The sequence below is a fragment of the Podarcis erhardii genome (genome assembly GCF_964252035.2).
Source record: "Podarcis erhardii genome assembly, chromosome: 14".
NCBI classification, from domain to species: Eukaryota; Metazoa; Chordata; class Lepidosauria; order Squamata; family Lacertidae; genus Podarcis; species Podarcis erhardii.
In genome coordinates, this window is record NC_138503.1 from 25,908,896 (window position 1) to 25,931,722 (window position 22,827).

The 22,827-nt window shown below is 48.3% G+C and overlaps 1 protein-coding gene across 1 annotated transcript in view; it reads right to left on the bottom strand.

Annotated features, from left to right (window-relative positions):
• IGDCC3 (immunoglobulin superfamily DCC subclass member 3) overlaps window positions 1–22,560 on the bottom strand; it is a 111,625-nt gene extending 89,065 nt beyond the window's left edge. The window contains exons 1-2 of the mRNA XM_081838874.1: window positions 22,273–22,560; window positions 4,825–5,130 (exon numbers count right to left, since the gene is read on the bottom strand). Of these exons, the coding sequence (XP_081695000.1) occupies window positions 4,825–5,130; window positions 22,273–22,348 (382 nt within the window). The 5' untranslated portion in view covers window positions 22,349–22,560. The remainder of the gene's footprint in view (window positions 1–4,824; window positions 5,131–22,272) is intronic.
• Window positions 22,561–22,827: the final 267 nt, after the last annotated feature.

A 22,827-nucleotide genomic window follows, 5' to 3' on the forward strand; every position in this document is an offset into this window, starting at 1 on the left:
CCAAGCAGGGAAATTGCGAAGAGGTGGCAGAAGAAAAGAGAGGAAGGGGGGAAAGAGTCCTCTCCCACTCACACCCCCTCCCCAAAAAATCTGAGAGGTAGATGTGAAAGAAGGTGGCAGTTGTGTGTGCTCTGAGAACAGTTCCCAGTCCTCTTAAGGATGCAAGCCCAGCGAGGAAGGAGGCCTCTTTTTCAATCCCTCTCGAGAATCCACATCGCTTGGGCCGCATCTCCCAGGCTCCGCAAAGCAAGCAGACTTTCGCTTTCAGCAGCGCCCCATTCAGCTCCGAACAATGAGGGACAATAGGCGGAGGGGAAAGGGTGGCCGTCTTTGAGCTGCATTGAAGAGGCCATCTGCTCCAGACGTCACGGCCAAGGCTGGGAACCAGGGAAGCTCCCAGGTTCGGCCTTCATCCCCGCCACTTTGCAAGCAGTCCTTAGGCAAAGCCGGCTGACCCCGCCTTTGCCACCGCCAAGCCAGCTGCTGAAAATCAAGTTTAAAGAAGGAGCCTCCCTTTAAAAAGCCAAGATGCTACATCTGGGGATGAGTGGCCAGGAAGACAGAAATGCCTACTGCAGTGGCAGGGTTACCCTTTCCAACCCAAGGGCCACATGCCACTCTGGGCAACCTTCCGAGGGCCGCATGTCACTGGTAGGTGGAGCCAGAGGTGAAAGCGGGCAGAGTGACAGCTGTCAATTTCAGCTGGCTGGTTTCTGCACACAGTCACACCCCCTTCTCTATCCTCCATACAGGGAAGCAAGAGGACATGTCCCAGCAAGGCAAAAACACTCCTGATATTAGGCAGGGCCAGTGGGAAGGCTTGGGGAGAATTCAAAGGGCCAGTTAGGTTCCCCACCTTCTGGGTTACCTTGCCTGATGGCTAAATAATATACAGAAGCCCTTTTCCAAATTAGGAGAGAGGGCCTTTCTCCTAGATAACTCTCTGGGTTTGAAGCATCCTCTGGAGAGATGCCTGTCTGGCATCCACCTTGCTGAGTTTTAGTTTCTGGCTAAAACTTGTTTAATGCGCCAGGTTCCCCCATAATGTTGTTTGCTGCTGCTGTTGCTGCTACTTTACTGCTATGCAAAAGTGGCTTGGGAAAACGTGTCCATTCAGCAAAATTGCATTAACCTGCTGGTGAATGTCATGAGGGCTTCTTGAAAATCGCAAACTGGTGCAGAAATGTGGCAAGCTGAGCTTAAAGAATGGAAGATTGAGAAACTGGAATTGGCAGGTTCAGCCACCCTGACCCTGGGGACAGCAAAGGATTGGCTGACAACCTGAAGCTTGCCATGAAGAAAACACCCAGAGAGATAAACTATACATGGAGCACGTCCAATCCAGAGAACTATGCAAGATGATAGAAGGTGACATGAAAGAAATATATAAAATTACACATGGCACAGAGGAAGTGGATAGAAAAAAGTTTTTCTCCATCTCTTACAATGCTAAAACTCGTAGACATCCCATGAAGCTGAATGCTGGAGATTTGGGACACATAAATGAATGGCTACTAGCCACAAGAAGCAGCAATGCTGTTGAAGACCAGTTGCTGAAAACCTCTGGAGGGTCCTGCTTGTGGGGTTCCCACAGGCATCTGGTTGGCCACTGTGAGAATAGGATGTTGGGCTCTCTGAGCCACAGGCTCTTCCTACATCCTTACAATGCAACCATACAATTATTCCGAAGATGTCCTTGGACAATTGCTAGGGACCCCCTTACAATTTCTATGTGCTGAGATTTGATGCCTGTAACAATGCCGAAGCCTTCTCGGTTTTGCAAGACAAGTTAAAGATGATAAATTGCTCAACAGGATTCGCCATTAGTGCAACGCCTTGGATAAATTTCCCCTGAGTCTCCTGCAAACCACTGGGCGATGCCCCTACCTGCAGCAGGAGGATAGGAAATGCCAGCAGGCAACTTATCCCCATGTGTAAGAGAGGGAGGTCCATTTTTAACATACCTTGCATGATTACAGTCCCAGAGCCCATGCAGTGCAGCTGGCTGTGTTTGAGTATGGAATCCCTCTAAGATAATACAACCTTCCAAGATTATACAGTAATCTTATAATTATACAATAACAATCAGGGATGCATTGCAATGATCAGTGCAGATTTCCATGTCTTGCCTTTCAGCGAGATCTACTATTTTCTATCCACGTACTTGAGAAATCATTTGGAGTGCTCTCTAGTATGTATCTTCTTTTGGAATGACCAAAGGTGTGTTTTCCATGTAGTAGTAGTAGTAGTAGTAATTTTATTATTATTTATACCCCACCCATCTGGTTGGGTTTCCCCAGCCATTCTGGGCAGCTCCCAACAGAACACTAAAAACAGAATAAAACATCAGAAATGAAAAACTTCTCTAAACAGGGTTGCCTTCAGATGTCTTCTAAAAGTCAGATAGTTGTTTATTTCCTTGACATCTGGTGGGAGGCGTTCCACAGGGCAGGTGCCACTACCGAGAAGGCCCTCTGCCTGGTTCCCTGGAGCCCCGCTTCTCGCAGTGAGGGAACTGCCAGAAGGCCCTCGGAGCTGGACCTCAGTGTCCGGGCAGTAAGATGGGGGTGGAGACACTCCTTTAGGTATACTAGACCGAGGCCATTTAGGGCTTTAAAGGTCAGCACCAACACTTTGAATTGTGCTCAGAAACGTACTGGGAGCCAATGTAGGTCTTTCAGGACTGGTGTTATGTGGTCTTGGCAGCCACTCCCAGTCACCAGTCTAGCTGCCGCATTCTGGATTAGTTGTAGTTCCAATGCACATAACAGAACGTGCACCCCATTCTCTTGAAATTGAAGCACCTCTTGTTTTTGGTCTTCCTAAATACTCTGGAGCGCAGTGACTAAAAAAACCCTCCCCTTTCAGTGTGATGTGGTGGCTCTAGGACACTGGGGATAGGGGCCTTGCATGGACCCAGCTGCAGAAACAGTAATGGGTCTTCTGCCCCCTGCAACCCTGGGCCAGTACCCCTTTGATCCTGACCCAACCTGGCCTTCTTCAAGCAGCCAGATTCAAATCAAGATCAAGATCAGGTCATTCACACTGATCTCACCCAATGGCATACTTCTCCAGAGTCTTTTTCCAGGGCAAAATTCCAGCCTAGTAAGCATCCCAGCTTCTCACACCCTCCCTCCTCCCTTCTTTTACCATGAAGATAAAATTTTTTAGAAAATCACTGTGGCTGGACAATGTTTATTACAGCATGTGGCTTTCCTGCAATCCACTGTGATCTGTTTCTCTCACCACCACTATCAACCCATTCAGTCCAGAGATACAACACATATTAAAGGGGGTGGGAGGGGAATGAGAAAAAGGGAATCCCTTCATTTAGGAACAGTCAAGGAATCCAGTCACTGAGAAATGCAATAGAAAACTGACCGGATCCCTGCGTTTAATGTGCAAATCTGAACACAGCGGGGCATATTTAAGGCATATTTAAACACAACACAGACAAAACAGTATCCATCGCTTTAAAAAGTCATTGCTTACTCCAAAGAATTCTGGGAGCTGTAGTTTGTCAAGGACGCTGAGAGCTCTAGGACAGTGTTTCCCAACCTTGGGCCTCCAGCTGTTTTTGAACTACAATTCCTATCATCCCTGACCACTGGTCTTGCTAGCTAGGGATGATGGGAGTTGTGGTCCAAAAACAGCTGGAGGCCCAAGGTTGGGAAACACTGCTCTAGGAGATATCTTACCCCACCCGCTGCACAGAGCTATAATTTTCAAAGGGATTTAAATGTATCTGTGAATGCGGCATCTGCGGACCTTTGGACTTCCCCAATGTTCCAACACAGTTCTCACCAATAAAAACATTATCTAAAAACGTGTGCAGTGGTACCTCGGTTTACAAACTTAATCCATTCTGGAAGTCAGTTCTTAAATCGAAACTGTTCTTAAACTGAGCCGTGCTTTCTCTAATGAGGCCTCCCACCGCAAGTGCCCTTCCACCGTTTGGATTCCATTCTTAGACCGAGGTAAAGTTCTCAAACCAGGACACTACTTCTGGTTTTGGGGAGTTTGTAAACCGAATCGTTCTTAAACAGGACTGTTCTTAAACCGAGGTACCACTGTATTGACATAAAATACTTTCTTTTAAAACACACATTTAAATGTAGATTTTCTTCCATTTAAAAAAATATATATATCCTGCTAAATAAAATGAATAAGAAAAAGCAACTTTCCTTCTGCACTGCAGCCCTAACTGCAGACTATGGGATTCCCCACTCCAATCTTTGAGAAAGAAAAAGGAGCTTCAGGTGTAGAGCCCCTCATCATGCTTAAAGGTAAAGGGACCCCTGCCCATTAGGTCCAGTCGTGGCTGACTCTGGGGTTATGGCGCTCATCTCGCTCTATAGGCCGAGGGAGCCGGCATACAGCTTCCGGGTCATGTGGCCAGCATGACTAAGCCACTTCTGGTGAACCAGAGCAGCGCACGGAAACGCTGTTTACCTTCCCGCCAGAGCGGTACCTATTTATCTACTTGCACTTTGACATGCTTTCGAACTGCTAGGTTGGCAGGAGCAGGGACCGAGCAACGGGAGCTCACCCCGTCGCAGGGATTCAAACCGTCGACCTTCTGATCGGCAAGTCCTAGGCTCTGTGGTTTAACCCACAGCACCACCCGCATCATCCTGCTTACTGTCACCCAAATACTTAGAAATATTCTGATCACCATTTAAAAACCTGCCCATTCTAGCCATTATAACCTGTGCTCCATCAACACCATCCAGCCAACTTAGCTACTGCACATCCATTAAATGTCAAACAGTCAACAAAGGCAAAATAAAGGATTTGCAAGATGGAGGAACCTCCTCAACTTACTTGCTGCTTGAATCCTGGCTTTGCGGCTCACCACCATCCCAAAGCGATTCCGAGCCATGCAGTCGTACTCGCCTTCGTCCGAGGACCCATCGCCCTTCAGTTTCTGGAAGTGGGAGAAGTACAGCGAGCCATTGGCGAGTGTGAAGGAGTCCTCTTTGTCCACCACCAGCACCCCGTTCTTGCGCCACGTGATGCTGATGGGCTGGATCCCTTCCACCTGGCAGTACAGCAGCAGCGGCTGCTCCTGTACAGCTATGTGGTCACTGGGCTCGATGGCAAAGGAGAGTTCCGTGGAGCGGCTCAAGTCTGAAACACAGAGAGGAGGGAAGGGGAAGGAGAGGTCATCTCCAGGGCCACAGAGACACAGTCTTCCCGCCATGGCAGGGATCACCAACCAGAAAGCTGCCTTGTCAAGTGGGTCAGACCACTGGTCCGTCTTGCTTAGCATCGACTACAGTGATTGGCTGTGCGGTACTCCAAAGATCTCAGGCAGTGTCTTTCCCAAACCTAGTTGGAAACACCAAAGGATTGAAGATGGAGCCATCAAGCTGTGGCCCTTCTATTAGTGATAAAGATTCCTCATGGTTCATAATGGAGAGCTAATTTAAATGTCAACATAGGAAGCTAGAACAGTGTTAGCAACTCAGATATACAGTGGTGCCTCGCAAGACGAAATTAATCCGTTCCGCGATTCTCTTCGTCTAGCGGTTTTTTCGTCTTGCGAAGCAAGCCCATTGACAGCTTAGCGGATTAGCGCTATTAGTGGTCTAGCGGCTTTTAGCGATCAGCTGAGAAGCGGCTTATCAGCGGAACAGCTGATAAGCGGCTTAGCGCTTAGGGAAAGGGCGAAAAAAAGCGGAAAAAACCCGCGGGAACTCGCAAGATTTTTTTGTCTTGCGAGGCAACCCCATAGAGAAATTCGTTTAGCGAAGCACCTCGAAAAACAGAAAACCCTTTCGTCTAGCGGGTTTTCCGTCTTGCGAGGCATTCGTCTTGCGGGGCACCACTGTATAAGCTAATCGCCAAATGGCACCTTAAGCCTTGGTTACAGTCACCACAACGGAGTCTCTAGGCACCTTTTTTTCCAAGGAGATTTCTTATTTCTGATTATTTCTTATTATTTTCATTTCTATACTCCTTTCTATTTTAAAGAAAATATCTCAAAGTGGTTTGCAACACATTAAAACATTAAAAATAGAACAATCCAGAATAATACAAATTCAAACTTCAAGGACAATATTTCACACTCTTCTCTAAGTGACTCTAAGCTTTCCCCATATTTTGTTACCTGCTTAATATATATAGCTCCCCCACAGCAGAAGTGCTCTAGGAAGCCAGTGTGGTGTAGTGGTGAGAGTGTTTGGGCTAGGACTTGGGAGATCAGGGTTCAAATCCCCACTCAAGTCTGGAAGCTCACTGGGTGACCCTGGAGTCAGTCACAGCCCCTTAACCTACCTCACAGGGTCGTTGTAGGGATTAACTGAGGGGGGGGGTGAACCATGTACTCCTTGGAGAAAAAGGTGGGATATCAATGCAATAAGTAAGCTGTTCTGTTTACCTACTTAAGAAAGCTGGAGGAGCCAGCCAGATGGAGATGTCAGTCGCCAACCTGGCACTCAAAGAGCTCCACATGGTCGCAACTGGACCCATGTTAGTCACAAAATGTGCCTGGCTCCTGGTTGATTTCAAATACTGGAAGCTACGTGATCATTGATTCACCCATTGGTCCACCTAGCTCACTGCTGTCTACAAATGGAATAAGATGCACAGGTAACTCAGGTCTGTTGTGGGACTAACTTCAAGGAAGCCGGAAAGCCAACTTTCAAGGTTTGCACCTGGGAATGCTAAAAATGTGTATGTGACCTGCAGATCACAGGACACAGAATCCTGCAGCTGGGAGGGGGCAGTTCATCTAATTCAATCACCTGCTTGAGGCAGGAAATCCAGAGTTAGAAATTTCCTCCTAATGTTCAATTGAAACCTGCCCTCTTGTAGCTTAAATCCAGTCGGTCTAGCCCAGTCCTTCACAAGAGCAGAGAACACATTTTTATGCTCTCCTGTGGGGAACCCCTCAAGTTTGGAAAGAGTGCTATTGCAACCACCCCACAGGTTCCCCTCCTCTAGGTTAGAGATGGGTCAGTTTCTGTTTCCCACATCTTCCCCATCTTTAAATTCAGTTTTCCACATTTCCAAATCAAATTTTGTTTCCAAGAGTCCTTGTTAAAACCTAGCCGCATGAATTCAGTGCAAATTCATTTGAGTATACAATTTGGCCATTTGCGTATGTAACTTTGACTGATATAAAGCATTTTGGACTGTCGGTTTCAACAATATGTGCAAACTTTAGATGCATTTTTGTACCCACAGAGAACTGTATTGCAGGATTCTGAGTAAGGCAAATTTGAAAGGATGGCTGTATTGGGGTTCGCATTAAGTTTCAGAAAGTGCAAATTTGATGGATTCCAAGCTTAATTCTCAATAGCCCAGCAAGAAATACAGTTCCCTTGGATCAATTCAGCCCTGCTCCACAGCACCTATCTGCCTCGATGTTTAGAAGTACTAACCTTCCTGTTTACAAGACAGGCAGCTCTTTAAAGAGGGAGAGCAGAAGGAGGGAGGGAAATCTTAGATGAGTCTTTCCATGACAGGATGAAGCCTGATGTTTTAAGATGCTTAATGGGTTAATAAAAGGAGGCGGACAAAGACCATGTTTATTCTCAGCCTCCACTGCTCAAATGGAGTCGCCATTTGGAAAAGTTCCTGCAGCCTCACCTCTGACATGCAGCTCGGTAACCCAAACCCGCCTCTTTGTCTGCCCAAGTCCATCTGCCTCATCTCAGGTTTCACTCCATGCTGATCCCATAGGCGCCGACTCCATGGGGCTTGAGGGGGCCCGAGCCCCCTCAAAAATTCGTTTGGGGGGGCTCCGCCCCCCCAATAATCTCCGGCGCCCCTCCAGCAGAGCGCCATCGCCGCCCCTCCCCCAGCCCAAAATGCACAGGGAGGGGCGGGCTGCATGCCTCCTGCCCTCCCTCCCGAGCAAAAGCTCCACCCAATTTCCTTTGGAGCTGATTAATAGGCGCAGCATGCTCTCCCCTATTCGCTCACGAGGAGGCGGCGCCACTTTATTTGCATATTCATGAGCTTATTTATTATTCATGAGCTTTCCCGGCCCCCCCAATATTTTTTATAAGTCCGCGTCCCTGGCTGATCCCCTCGTAATCCAATTTAAGTTGCCATATATAAGGCGAGAGGGGGAACTCTGAAAGTGCCCAAGTCTCCCAAAGTAGACGGGTTCTCCTTTTTGCAAAAGAGAAGCGATTAATTCCTTTCAAAGCAGAATAGTGTTTGTGGGGAAAGGTGCGAGCAATTCCATCCTTTGCCAAGCAGGCTAAGTTGAGGGCTCTGGAGCAGCCAGGTCTTAGTCAGCAAGGACCAACAGCAGAGGTGGATTTGGGCAGCGCGACCAGTTCCGCCACACTGGGCGCCAAAACTATGACACAGTGAATTGAGCAGAATGGAAGGTGGGGGCGCTGAATTTGGGGCTGGCACAGGGCGCCGCTGAAATTTGAAAGACCAAAGTCTGCCTCTGCCAGCAGAGGTGCTCAGGCTCAGTTGAGTGCCAAGGGCGGGGCATTACTGCTGACACAGGTAGTACTGTCAAAACCAGAAAGGAGCCAGGTCCTGCTACCTTAAAGGTAAAGGGACCCCTGACCATTAGGTCCAGTCATGGCCGACTCTGGGGTTGCGGCGCTCATCTCGCTTTATTGGCCGAGGGAGCCGGCATACAACTTCCGGGTCATGTGGCCAGCATGACTAAGCTGCTTCTGGAGAATCAGAGTAGTGCATGGAAACACCGTTTACCTTCCTGCCGGGGTGGTACCTATTTATCTACTTGCACTTTGATGTGCTTTCGAACTGCTAGGTTGGCAGGAGAAGGACTGAGCAAGGGGAGCTCACCCCATCGTGGGGATTCGAACCACCGACCTTCTGATTAGCAAGTCCTAGGCTCTGTGGCTTAGACCACAGCGCCACCCATGTCCTGCCCCTGCTACCTTAGTCACCATTTTAAAGTGTTTGAAATTAGCCAGGCACCAGGCACAATTTGCACCAGGATTTCAACCACCTGCGACCAAGTGAAGATGCCTGGGCACTACGATGGCACCTGGCATCTCCACCATCTGGATGCATGCCAGGGAATCCATGGATCTTACCTGTTTCCCCCATACTAATACCACATCCCGTAGAATTCTATCACTTACTTTTTATCTACACAATCAAAATGAATTTCAGGAACCAAAATGCTTTTCCTGGGCAGCCTGAGCAGGAACAGTGAACAATGTTAATATAGTTAATTGTTGTAGCTTGTCTTCACTTACCCCACCCCACTGCCCCACTCACAGTTGTGACAGGAACACAGGAAGCTTCCTTACACCAAGTCAGGCCTATTGGTTCATGTAGCTCAGTACTGCCTACCCTGGCTGGCAGCAGCTCTCCAGGGTTTCAGGCAGGGGAAATTTGCAACCCTTCCTGGAGGTGCAGAAGTTTGAACCTCAGGCCTTCTGAGCGCAAGGCAGTTGCTCTGTCTCTGAGCGACACTTCGCTAAGCCCTGGAGGTAGCCACAGAGGGGGAAGAATGAAAACTCTTTAAAATAAAATAAGGAATGTTTGGTTTAGAGATCAGCTTGGATTCGCTGGCAAAAGAGTGGCCTCAATTGAAATGAAGGCAATTTCAGATATGGATGAGATGTTTCATCTTTTGCCCTTGAATAACTGAAATACCACCCCAGGCCAGAGGCAAAAGGTTAAAAGTGGTTTTGGAGGTGGATTTCAACTCCATTTTCTTCTTTTTCTTTGTTTAAGGCAATTGTAAATAAGATTACACAATTAATGGAGAGGGAGGAAAAGGCCTCCAGTCACTTCGCTGGAGGGGGAAAGATAATAATTGCGGCTAATTTCCTAATATAGCCCTATTCACATCTTGGATGCCTATCAAATCTAATATCATGGTGCCAGAGCCCTGAGGCGGGAGGGTGGGAAGACAGATTTGAGGAAAGCCTTTTCGCATCAGGATGTGCAACACTGCAATAATATAATACAGTTGTGTTATATACAGTTGTGCTATACACTTCTGAGCCCAACACAGCTGGGCTTGAAGGTAAGCCCAAGCAAGTTTAAATTGGTCTAACTCTGACCCAGGGCTGTAGCCTCCTATGCCAAGTTAGCTTCTTAAATAACTGGGATATTCTTCACCAGTCAATTAAGTGCTTGCTCATCTCCACTCCAGCTGGGGCTTTGTCAGGGGAATTTTCTCTCCCTCCTTTTAAATCGCTTTTACCTTTTATTATGGCAAAGGAAAGGAGGGTGGGAGCGAGGAAAATGTAACTGACAATGTCACAATGGAGGAGGGAAAACTTCAAGACAGAAAACTCCCCCTCTCTGCCAGTTCTCCTACGAGAAACATTTCATATCTTCCCCAACAATATGATGTGTGGTGACACAAACAGTTATTTAACCAAAAAATATCACCCAATATTTGATCAGAGAGAAAACAATTAGCAGAGGAAAGGCTGAACTCCCAGATTTATCTTGCAGAGAGAGGGAAAGGCGGGGGGGGGGAGGGAGCTTGGGGGTGAATGTGAGCTTTTCAATGCACTCTGAAGTTGATTTAATTATTGTTTTCCCCATCTTCCAAACCTCGCTTTTAACTGGGCATCTGCCGTTCCTTTCCACAACCTGAACAGCACCAACTAGCACTGTACAATATCAAGGTGGCAGTCGTCTGTGTACCCACATCTGGGAGTAAGCCCCACTGAACGAGGTGGAGGCTTACTTCTGAGTAAACTTGCAAAGGGTTATGTTGTGAATGGGTTCCCAGACTCCCGGAATCTTATCTCCTCCCCCACAATGACAATGGGGGTTTTGCTTCAGGAGGGAAGCCACCGTAAATGCAGAACCCACCATTGCATTTTTTAAAAAAACAACCCCTCCTAATATTTTTCAGATGCTCCAAAACTAAACTGAAGCCTTCCCAGGTGTTAGCACTCCAAATACAATTGCTAAGGGGAAACAGGAAGGAATTTGGGGGGGGGGCCCTCTAAGGAGACAGCCAGAAAGAGATCAAACTAGCTCTGACCCTTTCTCTTTTTTTCTGCAAAGCTACAGGAGGCTCAATCAGGGATTCCACAGAGGGGCACCGTGAGAGGTTTGGTCATATGAAATCTATTTACAGCTACCGTAAGGGATCAGTCCTTGCACTGTGTAACATGGGGAGGTGGGGAATGAGCAGGGAGCATATGGGGATCTACTGGGAGATCGCAGAATGATTCACAGTAGATCGGCATGTGGTTCTGACTCCTAATCTTCTAGTGATAGAAAGCTTCTTTATTTCTTTTCAAAAAGCACAGGGTGGTGAGGAGAGGGAGAAGAACATGAGTTTAGGTTCAAAAGGACCTGTGTGCTTGGTTCTGGTCATAATACAGTAACTGTTATTATATCATTATCCCATCCTATGGAACGCCCTCCCATCAGATGTCAAAGAAATACACAGCTGTATGACTTTTAGAAGACATCTGAAGACAGCCCTGTACGGGGAAGTTTTTAACGTTTGTGGTTTTATAGTGTTTTTAATATTTTGTTGGGAGCCGCCCAGAATGGCTGGGGCAACCCATTCAGGTGGATGGCATATAAATAATAAAATTATCATCATCACCATCACAAACTCCTTAATTCTTAACTAAACCTCTTTCTTTCTTTCTTTCTTTCTTTCTTTCCTTCTTTCCTTCTTTCCTTCTTTCCTTCTTTCCTTCTTTCCTTCTTTCTTTCCTTATTACTACATTTACTTTCCACCTAGGAGCTCAAGATAGTGTTCATGGCTCTCCCCATCCCCTCTTTTACTCTCACAACCACCCTATGAGGGAGCTCAGACTAAGAGGCATGCCCGGCCAGAGGTCACCCAGCAAGCTTGATGGCCAAGTGGGAATTTGAATTCTGGTCTCCCAGGTCATAGTCACAAAACACTCTTAACCACTACACCACATTGGCCTTTTTGCACCTGGCTGTGATCAGTGGCCTCCGGATTCTAGTGAGAAACAAGCAAACCAAGGAGATCCTGCATGCCTGAAGTCTGCCATCCTTGGTCTAATATCTAATCCATGTTCTGAAGACTCGCTTGAAGGCCTTTGGGGTTGGGTTTGCTGTGAGCAACCCTCTTCGAGGGCCTTGCTTTACAGTACAAGTAGGAAACTTTTTCATCTGCAACGGTCACATCTTCATCAGGATCAGCCTTGTGGGGCCAAATTGGACAGGTGGGTGAGGCTGCCCACCTATCGGTTCCATGACATCACGGTGACATTACATGTAAGATACTTTGAAGTCCTGAAGCTGGGGCTTCTAAAGGAGAGAGTTTATCTCCTTGATTTGGCAGTGGGTTGCAAGGATTCTCTGCTAAAATTATAATGGGGGAGGGAAATCCTCCCCTTTAGCAGGGGATTCCAATGCACAGCCCTTCCTGATCCAGAAAGGGGTGTGCATCAGGATAAAAGGGAGGAGGTTTGTTAGCAGGGAATCCATAGCAGGTTTCGATGGAAACCTCTATGGAAACAATGGAAGAGAAACTCCATTTTAGCAGATGGCCGCAACCTAAACCCCTTCCTGAATCTCCAAGGTTTGGGGAAGGGGTCTTTCCTACTTGGAGAGACCAAGGATTCAACCAGAGAATTTTTGCACTCAAAGGGCTGCATCAAAGACCCTTCCACACTCCAAACAAAGGACACACTAGCACTAAGCTGCATAGCATTAATGCTTCCCAAGATATTCTGTTGGAAACCAGCACTGAAGCTACCACGGAGCTCTCTTAGGCTGAGGCGGCCCTGGGGAGCATGGCTGAGCCTCCTCAATGAGGGGCCATTGGCCAGTCCCTCTCTGCCTCTCTTTCTTTGAAAGTGCAATTATGGGCCCGCTCACTTCCTGCCCTGTTGCTTTTACGGGCTCGCGAAACACATGAAAACAATTATTTTTATCCTCCTGCAAAACCCAAACTTTCTAGACTCTTTTGGGTTGACTGGCCAAGGACAGGCTTTTTCATGAGCCATGCTACATAATTTATTGGTTTTTTTAAAACTCTGTAAAGTTTTTTAAGGAAGAAAAAAAGAACTCCAGTAAAGTTCAGACCAGTTCGTGAGACTGAAGTAATTCCGAACTGACTCTTTCATGCACAAACCCCCTAATCATTTGGACTTAACAGATGTTTATAGTCCATAGAGAACTTGACTTGCTACAGGATACGAACAATGGGATTGTTCAGAAAATGGAAATAATAGTGTGAAGAGGAAATAGCAGTTAGGGCTTGAATAGTTCTGTCCCCTTCCAAACTAAAGCTTATACAGTGGTACCTCGGGTTACATACGCATCAGGTTACAGACGCTTCAGGTTACAGACTCCGCTAACCCATAAATATTACCTCAGGTTAAGAACTTTGCTTCAGGATGAGAACAGAAATCGTGCTCTGGCGACACGGCAGCAGCAGGAGGCCCCATTAGCTCAAGTGGTGCTTCAGGTTAAGAACAGACCTCCAGAACAAATTAAGTTCTTAACCCGAGGTACCACCATATATTGATTGCATTTATATACCACCTTTTCCTCCAAGTTGCTCAGGGCAACATACATGGTTCTCCCCCTCCTCATTTAATCCCCACAACAACCCTGTGAGGTAGGTGGGGCTGAGACACAGTGACAGGCCCAAGGTCACCCAGCGAACTTTGTGACCAAGCAGTCATTTGATCCCTGGTCTCCCGGGTCCTAGTCAGACACTCTAACCACTACACTATGTATTTAAAAGGCACCATCACACACACACCCCAACAACCAGTCCAATAATTAACTGCAAGTTGCAGTGGAAACACCAAACATACTAGGAAAGTCCTACTAGAGACTGCAAAGATGAGAAGAAGATAAGGTGAGCTGGCTGCGAAATCAGGCCAATGGCCCAGAGTCCTGTTCTCACAATGACCATCCCAATGTATCTGCAGAGATATGCAGGCCACTCTCCTGGGCCAGCGTTAGAAGCTCAGATATATAAACTAGGCACCAAACGGCTCCTTAAACCAGGGTTACAGTCACCAAGAGGGAATTCTTCATTGCCATGTTGGGTCCAGACGGTTCGAAAGTCATATTTTTCAATAAGACTTTTTGGGTTCCTGACATTCATTCTGATTGTGCAGATAAAATGTAATGGCTAGGATTCTACAAGATGTGTTGCACGTGTGTGAAAACAGTCAAGGTCCAAGGATCCCCAGCCATGCACCTCCAGACAGTGGAGACGTCCCATGTCATCCTGCCACCCAGGCATCTTCCCTTGGTTGCAAGTGTCCATCGCCAAGTGCAAAATGTGCCTGGTGAACTTCAAATGCTGCTCTCCCCACCTGAGATTCCCAGCAACTGATATTCAGAGGCCTAGTATCTCCGAGAGTAGAGGTAACAGAGAATAATGATTGTGGCTAGTAGCCACTGATAGCCATGTCCTTCAAGAATTAATCTAATCCTCTGTTAAAGCTGCCAGACTTAGCAGTCAGCCTCGCATCCTGCTGACTGATTTTATATCTACTGCTAGTTTTACTGTTGCTACAATAATTGCTTTCGTTTCTGATGTTTCTGGTCTGTTTTATATTTGTTTTATGGTTCTCTTTCGCAGGCTTTCTTGAACATCTGACCCGAAGCTTCCAACCTTCAACTTCGCTGGATGCTGGGGGCTTCGCTCAAGGAAAATCCGGCACATGGATCTGCTTGGACAAGCTGTTCCTCGGAGCTGGTGGAATGGGGAAGGCCCAACCCAGCAGTGGCTACCATGCGAACAAGAGCCAGACCATCCCAACAGCAGCCACTGCGCCATGGCAATAAAGCCAGCTTCCCTTGATCTCTCCATGCTACACAAAGGAGCTGGTGTGGATCAGAAAGCCTGGTGGGGATGGCATAAAAGAAGAGAGTCTTGATGGACAGCCACTTCCAAAGGCAGCACGGAGGACAGCTGAGTTGACTTTGGGTTCCAAGGGGGAAGGACAAAAGGGGCTCATGAGAACAAAAGAAGGAGTAAAGAAAGACTAGAAAGAGAGAAACGCGGAATGGGAATTTTGTTCCTCCAAGATGCACCAGAAAAGCAACCCCAAAAGCAGCACTTTGGCTCACTCATTCACTGCATGCCCACATTTGTTGTTGTTTAGTCATTTAGTCATGTCCAACTCTTCATGACCCCCTGGACCACAGCACGCCAGGCACTTCTGTCTTCCACTGCCTCCCGCAGTTTGGTCAAACTCATGCTGGCAGCTTCGAGAACACTGTCCAACCATCTCGTCCTCTGTCGTCCCCTTCTCCTTGTGCCCTCCATCTTTCCCAACATCAGGGTCTTTTCCAGGGAGTCTTCTCTTCTCATGAGGTGGCCAAAGTATTGGAGCCTCAGCTTCAGGATCTGTCCTTCCAGTGAGCACTCAGGGCTGATTTCCTTAAGAATGGATAGGTTTGATCTTCTTGCAGTCCATGGGACTTTCGAGAGTCTCCTCCAGCACCATAATTCAAAAGCATGCCCACATACTCAGACCCAAAGGAGGACTAGATCTGTTTCCAGGAAGTCAGCAGAGCAGCTGCACCTAACAGAGAGCTGCACTCGAACCCAGGAATGTTAACGTGTAAATCAGTCTTCCCTCAACCAGGTACCCTCAGGAGGTTTTGAAGTACAACTCCCATGGCCCCAGCCAATGGAAGCTGTAGCCTAAAACATCCAGAGGGCACCAGGTTGGGGGACAGCTACTGTAAATAATCAGCTGACCCCCCTGACCCCATTCCCATCCACCTTTCTTTCACTTCCAGCACAGCTCGGTTCACACGCCGGAGAACCAATCTGCTCCTTCCTTTTGTTAAGCTGGCTGTTTTGATTAGAAATGAGAGCGGATCCAATCTCGCCACTTTCAAATGCATTTCTATGCCCAACGCCAGCTTTAATTTCATATATCATGTCAACGTTTTTTATTCGTTAAATGATACCCGGCGTGCGGTTTAAGCAGGGAGAAGGGGAGATATATATGGGGGTATTACACCAATTTAGGTGAAAGCAATCCCATTCCACATCAAAAACAAAACTAAACCCATGTAGGCAGAGGAATTAATGAAAGCTTAGACCCTTGAATAATTTAAAAAGTGAAGCCCTGGTTAAATATAAATGACAAGATTTAATTCTAGGGCTCTGACCGAGCAGGGTCTGCAGCTCATATCCTGTTCTGGTCCCTGAAAACTGGGCTCTGTGGCAGCAGACAAAAGCTGTCCATCACTCCAGACAAAGACAATTTTTTGGATTTATTTTTTAGATATATAGTGTCAAGGCTTGCAAGCTGTTTTAAAGCTAGTGTTTCAAGTTACCCGTTCCTGATCCTTTATCCTTCAACTCAATTACTGAGATCCTCCGATGGGGCACTTCTGGTGGCTCCTCACAAGGCCCCTGAGATTGATCAACCTTTACTAGGGACTGAGTCTTTTGCATGGCAGGCCCTGTCCCGTGGAACTCACTGCCAGTGGAGACTCAGCAGCAGGGCCAACCCAAAACATGTTGACACCTGAGGCGAACCACAAAATGGCTCCCAGTTCCCTTCCAAATTTGAATACCAGCTGCTAGGATCCACAGGGATCTGGTTTGCCGCTGTGACAGCAGGATGCCAGACTCTGATCCAGCCTTTGGAAGCCTTGTAAATCATTGCAGGAGAAGGGCTGTGAGCAACAGCAGACCGGAAACATTTCTAGGACCAAGCTGAAACTGTCACACTTCCCTGTTAATGTTTCCTTTTCACCAAGGGGTGAAATGCTGTTAATGCAATATTGTTATATTTCCAGTACTGAAATGCTGGGAGGTTTTGTATATTGTTATATTTGCCGTGACGTTGTTGTTTTATTACGTTATCATGAAATTTTTCTCGCAATGGTTGATTTTGAGATGCATTCCTGTTTTCTTTGTTGGAAGCCGCTTTGAGCAGGATTCTTTTTTGCAGGAAAAAATGGCATGCAAATAAAATCATGAATGAAACAACTTGGTTCACCGGTGGAACAACTTGGAATACCTTAGAGGAGCCACCAGTGGAGTTCTGAGACCCTGCATGAATCACAAATCAAATGTGGGAGGAGAATAATGCAATCCAACCACACAGATTTCCCTCCTTCAGGCACAGACACCAGTTCAGTGCCACAACAACCAGCGAAGGCAAGTGTTAAAGCTTGATCAGGACACAGGACATTTAAATGCTGCATTCACAAGAATATGCAATGGACAAGTGTTCAGTCTCTTCTGTGAAATGGGGTCATTAAAGATCTACTTTCACAAGCTGTTGGAAAGAGGAGTGCTAAAAGTGCACCTTTTAGTTGGCTAGACCACATTTTACACAAGATTAGACCCGTTAAAACTAGTAGAAGCAGGTTAGTAACACCCATTTAACTTCCACAGTAACTGCTTTGAGTATAACTGGCATTGGTGTTTGAAGTTTCACACAACAAATTAATAATATTTCATACAAAGAGGACTGGGAGGTGAGCTCCAGGGATACCTCAATTCCTTTAAGCCACAAGAGATACAATCTTCAGGAAGATCAGAAAGCAAAACCATGCCCTGCAAAAATCAGGATTGTTTGTCTGTTGTTTTTCTACTCTTCCTAATACCCATCTAGCTGTCTGGTGGTTTGCATTTATGAAGGGTTCAGCTTTCAAGAGATTGTCAGATGGGGGGGAGAGAGAGAAAAGAATCAGCATTATTTCAATCATCTTAATTGCATACTATTATCCGCCCTGACATCATGACAGGCACGGGCTAATAAGCAGAGCTCCCTAATTGCATTTAGTTAATCAGCGCTTTGTACTTCACAAGGGCCACAATACACACTCTGCTCACCTTTGACTGCTGGAGGGGCAAGTGTTAGGGACCTTCGTTTGCTGAAACCCACAGCCTCATCCCTCTCATTATTCGATTCCTAAGAGGCATCTCACCTCCAGTGAACAAAATACCCTCCTTTCCCTCTTGGTCTCTTTGAGACCAGCAGTGGGAGCTCAGAGGTCAAAGGCAGCTCTCCTCTGGGCCTCTCTATCTAGCCCTTTGAACTCCCCCCAGGCCACACCCCTCACTGGCCCTGCCCCACACCCCCAGAGTCTTTGCCTGGCTGGAATTTGTCCTTTGATCATGCTCCTTGTGTGTAGGATCTAGCTTGCTCTACAGTAGTAATATTCACATTCAATGATCTGCACACTTTGGCCTCCCCATCAACGGCATGTGGCCCTTGGAAGGCTACTCAGGGGGGAATTCAGTCCTTAGGCTGGAAAAGGCTCTCCACTCCTGTTCCATCCCTTGCCTCTTCCTTTCCTTCTGCTCTTCCCTATCCCCCCCCCAAAAAAACTACTACTGTTTGAATTTAGATTGTCAGCTGCTTGCAGGCAGAGACCATGGAAAGCATTACAGGAGACCGTAGGAAACTGCTCAGTTGATTTGCCCACCTAGGCTAGTATTGCAGACTCTGGCAGGCAGCAGCTGTGACCCTTTTAACTACAGATCCCAGAGGGTGAATCCAGAGCTTGTGCATGCTGAGCATCTGCTCTGCCCCTGATCTGCAGTATGCACAACTGTCCACCATGTACACAGATCATGCTCTCGGAAAGTTAAGAGCCTGTTGGATCAGGCCAGTTGCCCATCTAGTCTATCATCTTGTTCTCACAGTAGCTGACCAGAGGCCTTTGGTAAGCCTACAAGCAGGACCTGAGAACAAGGGCACTCTGCCCACTTGTGATCTCCTGCATAATGCCTCTGACATTGGAGGAAGAACATTGTCATTGTGGCTAGTGGCCAAAGTGACATGTAGCCACTGGGTAGCCTTGTCCTCCTGTATGAACAACCACCAGCAACAATGGATCATGTGATGATTGTGCTGTAAAAGGTAAAGGGACCCCTGACCATTAGGTCCAGTCGTGGCCGACTCTGGGGTTGCGGCGCTCATCTCGCTTTACTGACCAAGGGAGCCAGCGTATAGCTTCCGGGTCATGTGGCCAGCATGACTAAGCTGCTTCTGGCAAACCAGAGCAGCGCACGGAAACGCCGCTTACCTTCCTGCCAGAGTGGTGCCTATTTATCTACTCGCATTTCATGCTTTCGAACTGCTAGGTTGGCAGGAGCAGGGACTGAGTAACGGGAGCTCACCCCATGGCGGGGATTCGAACCGCCGACATTCTGATTGGCAAGTCCTAGGCTCTGTGGTTTAACCCACGTCCCGATTGTGCTGTAGCAGTTCCCAAAAGAAGTTGTGGGGTGGGGTGGGGTTGGAGAAGGGACACAGCAACCTCCTACTTTCCCCGTTTCTGACCTAAATACCCCCTTCCTCCTGGCTATTCAATTCACATAAATTTGGAGGCCGGGCAGCAAAAAAAAAAGTGGGGGGCAGTGGAGAATGATGGCAAACAGGAGGAGCAAATGCTTGCAATCATTGGCAAAGGTTTCAGCTCAGCAGTTCCAAGGGGGAAATCCCTGTAATGTTTATGCTGTTCTGCTTCAGTCCGGTGGGTGGTGTTAACTAACAAGTTCCTGCATTTCTTGAAAGGTAAAAACCACACATTGCAATAAAGCCTCCTGCTTTCGAGGATCAGGAAAAGAACACTAATCTCATGCCCAACTTTCCATCCTGCTATCCTTGTGGCTGTTTTAAGAAGGCTGTTTCTCCCAATCACGTTTGTGCAACGGCTTGTGATTTTGCTGCCTTCTCTATCAGTGGCTCCGTGCCATGCCTGCTTGGCTCAGAAGAAAGCCCCTCCAAGTCCAATGGATTGAATCGCAGGTAAGCATTCACAAAATTGCAGCCTTCATCTTCCCTCCCGTCCCTGGTGCATGCAAAGGAACAAGGCAGAAAGAGAGTGCCTCTGAGCAGGAGAGGCATTTTTATCCCCCGTGGCCCACTTGGGAGAACATTTTGCAACTGTGTTTTTTTAAAAATATGAATTTAAAGGTGGCTTTTCTGCAGACACGTTAGTGAACATCCTTCTGGAAACTGGTAGGGAAAAAACATTTTAAAGTCCTATTATGTGTAGCAGAGGCTTTTTTCCAAGATGCCTAGTCTTCTCATCAGCATCTTTTCAAGCACATCAACTTCGACTGAGAAAAGGTTTTCCTACTCCAGAAAAAGGCCAGCACAGCCTAACATCTTTCCAAGAGTAACCAACCAGAGACCTAGAGCAGCACACAAAGACAACAGCCCCTCTCTCCATGCAGGCCAATGTGGCACAGTGGTAAGAGTGCAGGTCTAGGGCTGAGAAACCAGGGTTCAAATCCCGCATTTGGCCATGAAGCTTGCTGCATGACCTTGGGCCAGTCACTGCCTCTCAGCCAAATCCAACTCACAGGATTGTTGTAAGGATAAAACAGGAGAGGGGGGAGAACCATGTGCACCACCTTACAAGCCTTGGAGGAGAGATGTGGGATATAACAAACACAAGGGAAAATAGTTCAGCTCAGCATATGAACATGGGAGTTCTCGTGACCAATACTGTTTACATAAACAAAAGCATGCCCTATTATTCCAGCTCGCTCTGTTTGCTATTACCCATATACATTAGCTGGAATGAGAGAAGTACCCTGTTTAGATGGCAAGCTTGAAAGTCCAGCTAAGAGGCTTTATGAAGGTCCATGCTGGGGTAATCTCAAGAGTTCACCTTGCTTCCCCTCCAGTTCTGCTGCCTCAAGCCACTTTCCTTTCCCAGGAAACGCTCTTGGTGCATTTGCCCCTTGTACATTTGAAGTTTCTTTTATGCCTTTAACGTTAACCATCCATTGCACTCCTATGGATACCTCCCAATTTGTACCGGGATATTGCCATCCCAGATAAGAACAGTAAGAAGGAGAAAAAGCCAGCACATCCCCATTGACGCCTGCTTTGTCCCTGAAACCCAAGAGTCGGTCCCACAACCATTTCAGCAATTCTGTGTTTTGAAAGGAGCAGGGAGAGTGGGACTCGCAATACCCACTGACTCCTCCATACCCATCGGGTTCTCTGGACTTTCCCTCCAGCAAACTGAAGACACGGACCCCCTGCTTGCATCCCACTTCATACTAAAAGGGTATCTCAACCTCCATACTCCACAAACCCCTTCTAGCCCACGATCGTAAGGACTAACCAAAATCGGACCATACCAAATGTCCATTTAATCTGTCCCCAACAGTGCCGATCACATGCTGAGAACGCCCACTGGGACAACACCGAGAGAGCCACCCCCAACTGCCGAACCCCAGGACCTGGTGGCAATCAGAGGCACCCTGCCTCACCATAACACTGGTACGGGGAGAAATCTCACTCTCCACATGGCCTATTCTCGTGGCTCAACCCTGCATTAACAATGTACACTGCTCCTTACCATAAGTCCCAACAGGACCTAGGAACAGAGAAAGGGAACTTGCAGCGAGTCAGACCATTGCTCCACCTGGGTCTGTACTGCCTACACTGGCTGGCAGCGTCCCAGCTGAAACCCTAGAGAAAGGTTCTCCCTGCCCTACCTGGAGAGGTAACCAGGATTTGAATCTGGGATCCTTCTGCACGCAAAACAGATGATCACTGAACTGTACTGTACTGAGCTACTACAACCACTATCTTTTTTTTTGGTAAACGAGATTAATTAAATACACCAAAGACGGGTCAGGCAATAGCTACCAGTCATTGTGAAGAGGCATTAGACCCCTGGAGCCCAGACGCTGGGGAAAGATGCCTTTCTGAGCTTTGCAGAGGCATCTCTCGCTCGTTAGGCAGCGCTGGAATCAGAGCACCAGGGCGCGATTTCGGTCTGGTCCGAAGCACAGCGCTCCTGATGCTCTTAAACAAAGAGGGTGCGGAGGAAGGCGAGAATGATTTTATCATGTGCAGAAGCCTTTATCCGAGGCAGAAGGGCGAGCGCAGCTCCTTCCCTGCAAGAGCTGGTGCTTCGCCCAGAAGCGCCTCTCTCTCAGCCTCTCCGTTGTGCCTCTGAAGCACAATCAGAGGGAGGCGGAGAGAACAGGCGGATCGCGGTCGTCGGTTTATTTACTGCGACTTGGCACGTTTCCCTCCTTGGAAGAGGACTTGTTGACAGACCCATGTGCTTTCCAGAGAAGGGGAGGAAAGAAGGGGAGAACCACGCGCGCACCCAAACGCAGCCGGAGAGAAGCCGGGGAGGGGATCGCGCGGCAACAGCCCGGTCCGGAGCTTCGGGGTGCGATTGCCATTTCCACACACACACATAATACACACCCCGAGAAAAGGGCTCCCCTGTCCCGTCGAAGAAAAACAAAGTCTGAAAAGGGCGCACGCCCAAAAGTTGAAATCTCAGCTAGTCAGAGGAGGGGGCTCCCTACCCTTCCTGGAGAATCGGTGCCCCCCTCGTCCCCCTGCCCCTCCGAAGGGAACCCCGCGTGCCTACCTGCTGCCAGGGCGGCGGCGACCAGGAGGCAGGCGAGCGAGCAAAGCGGCGGCAAGGGCCAGCCGCGGGGAGCCATTGGCTCCGGGAAGATTGGAGAGGTCCTCTTTCTTTTCCCCGCGGGCGGGTTCCCCCGAACCCTTCTCTCGACGACGAAGCCCCGTCCGGCACGGCTGCCTCGCTTCTCTCCTGGGCGAAGCAGGCGTGGCGAGGAGCCCACGGAGCCGCACAAAGCAGCGGCCGCGCACGTGCGCCCGCCGCCGGGCCCAAATACGAGCGCCCTCGGAGCCAGGCCGGGCCGACGATGGGTGCGGGGGATCCGACCGTCCGTCCGTGGGGCAGGCCGAGCCTAACGCCTCAACCTTCGCCTCGAGGAGAAGCAGTAGCGGCGGCAGCGAGGACGGGAGGAGCCTGCGCGGCGGCGAGGGCCGCCTTGCGCCATCTTGCAGGACGGGCAGCCGGCCTGCCTGCCTGCCTCTTCGCCGGCGTGCGCTCTGGCGCGGCGGCTCTCCCGGCGCCCGGCTCGCCTCTCCTGCCTGCCAGGCGGCGCCCCAGCAG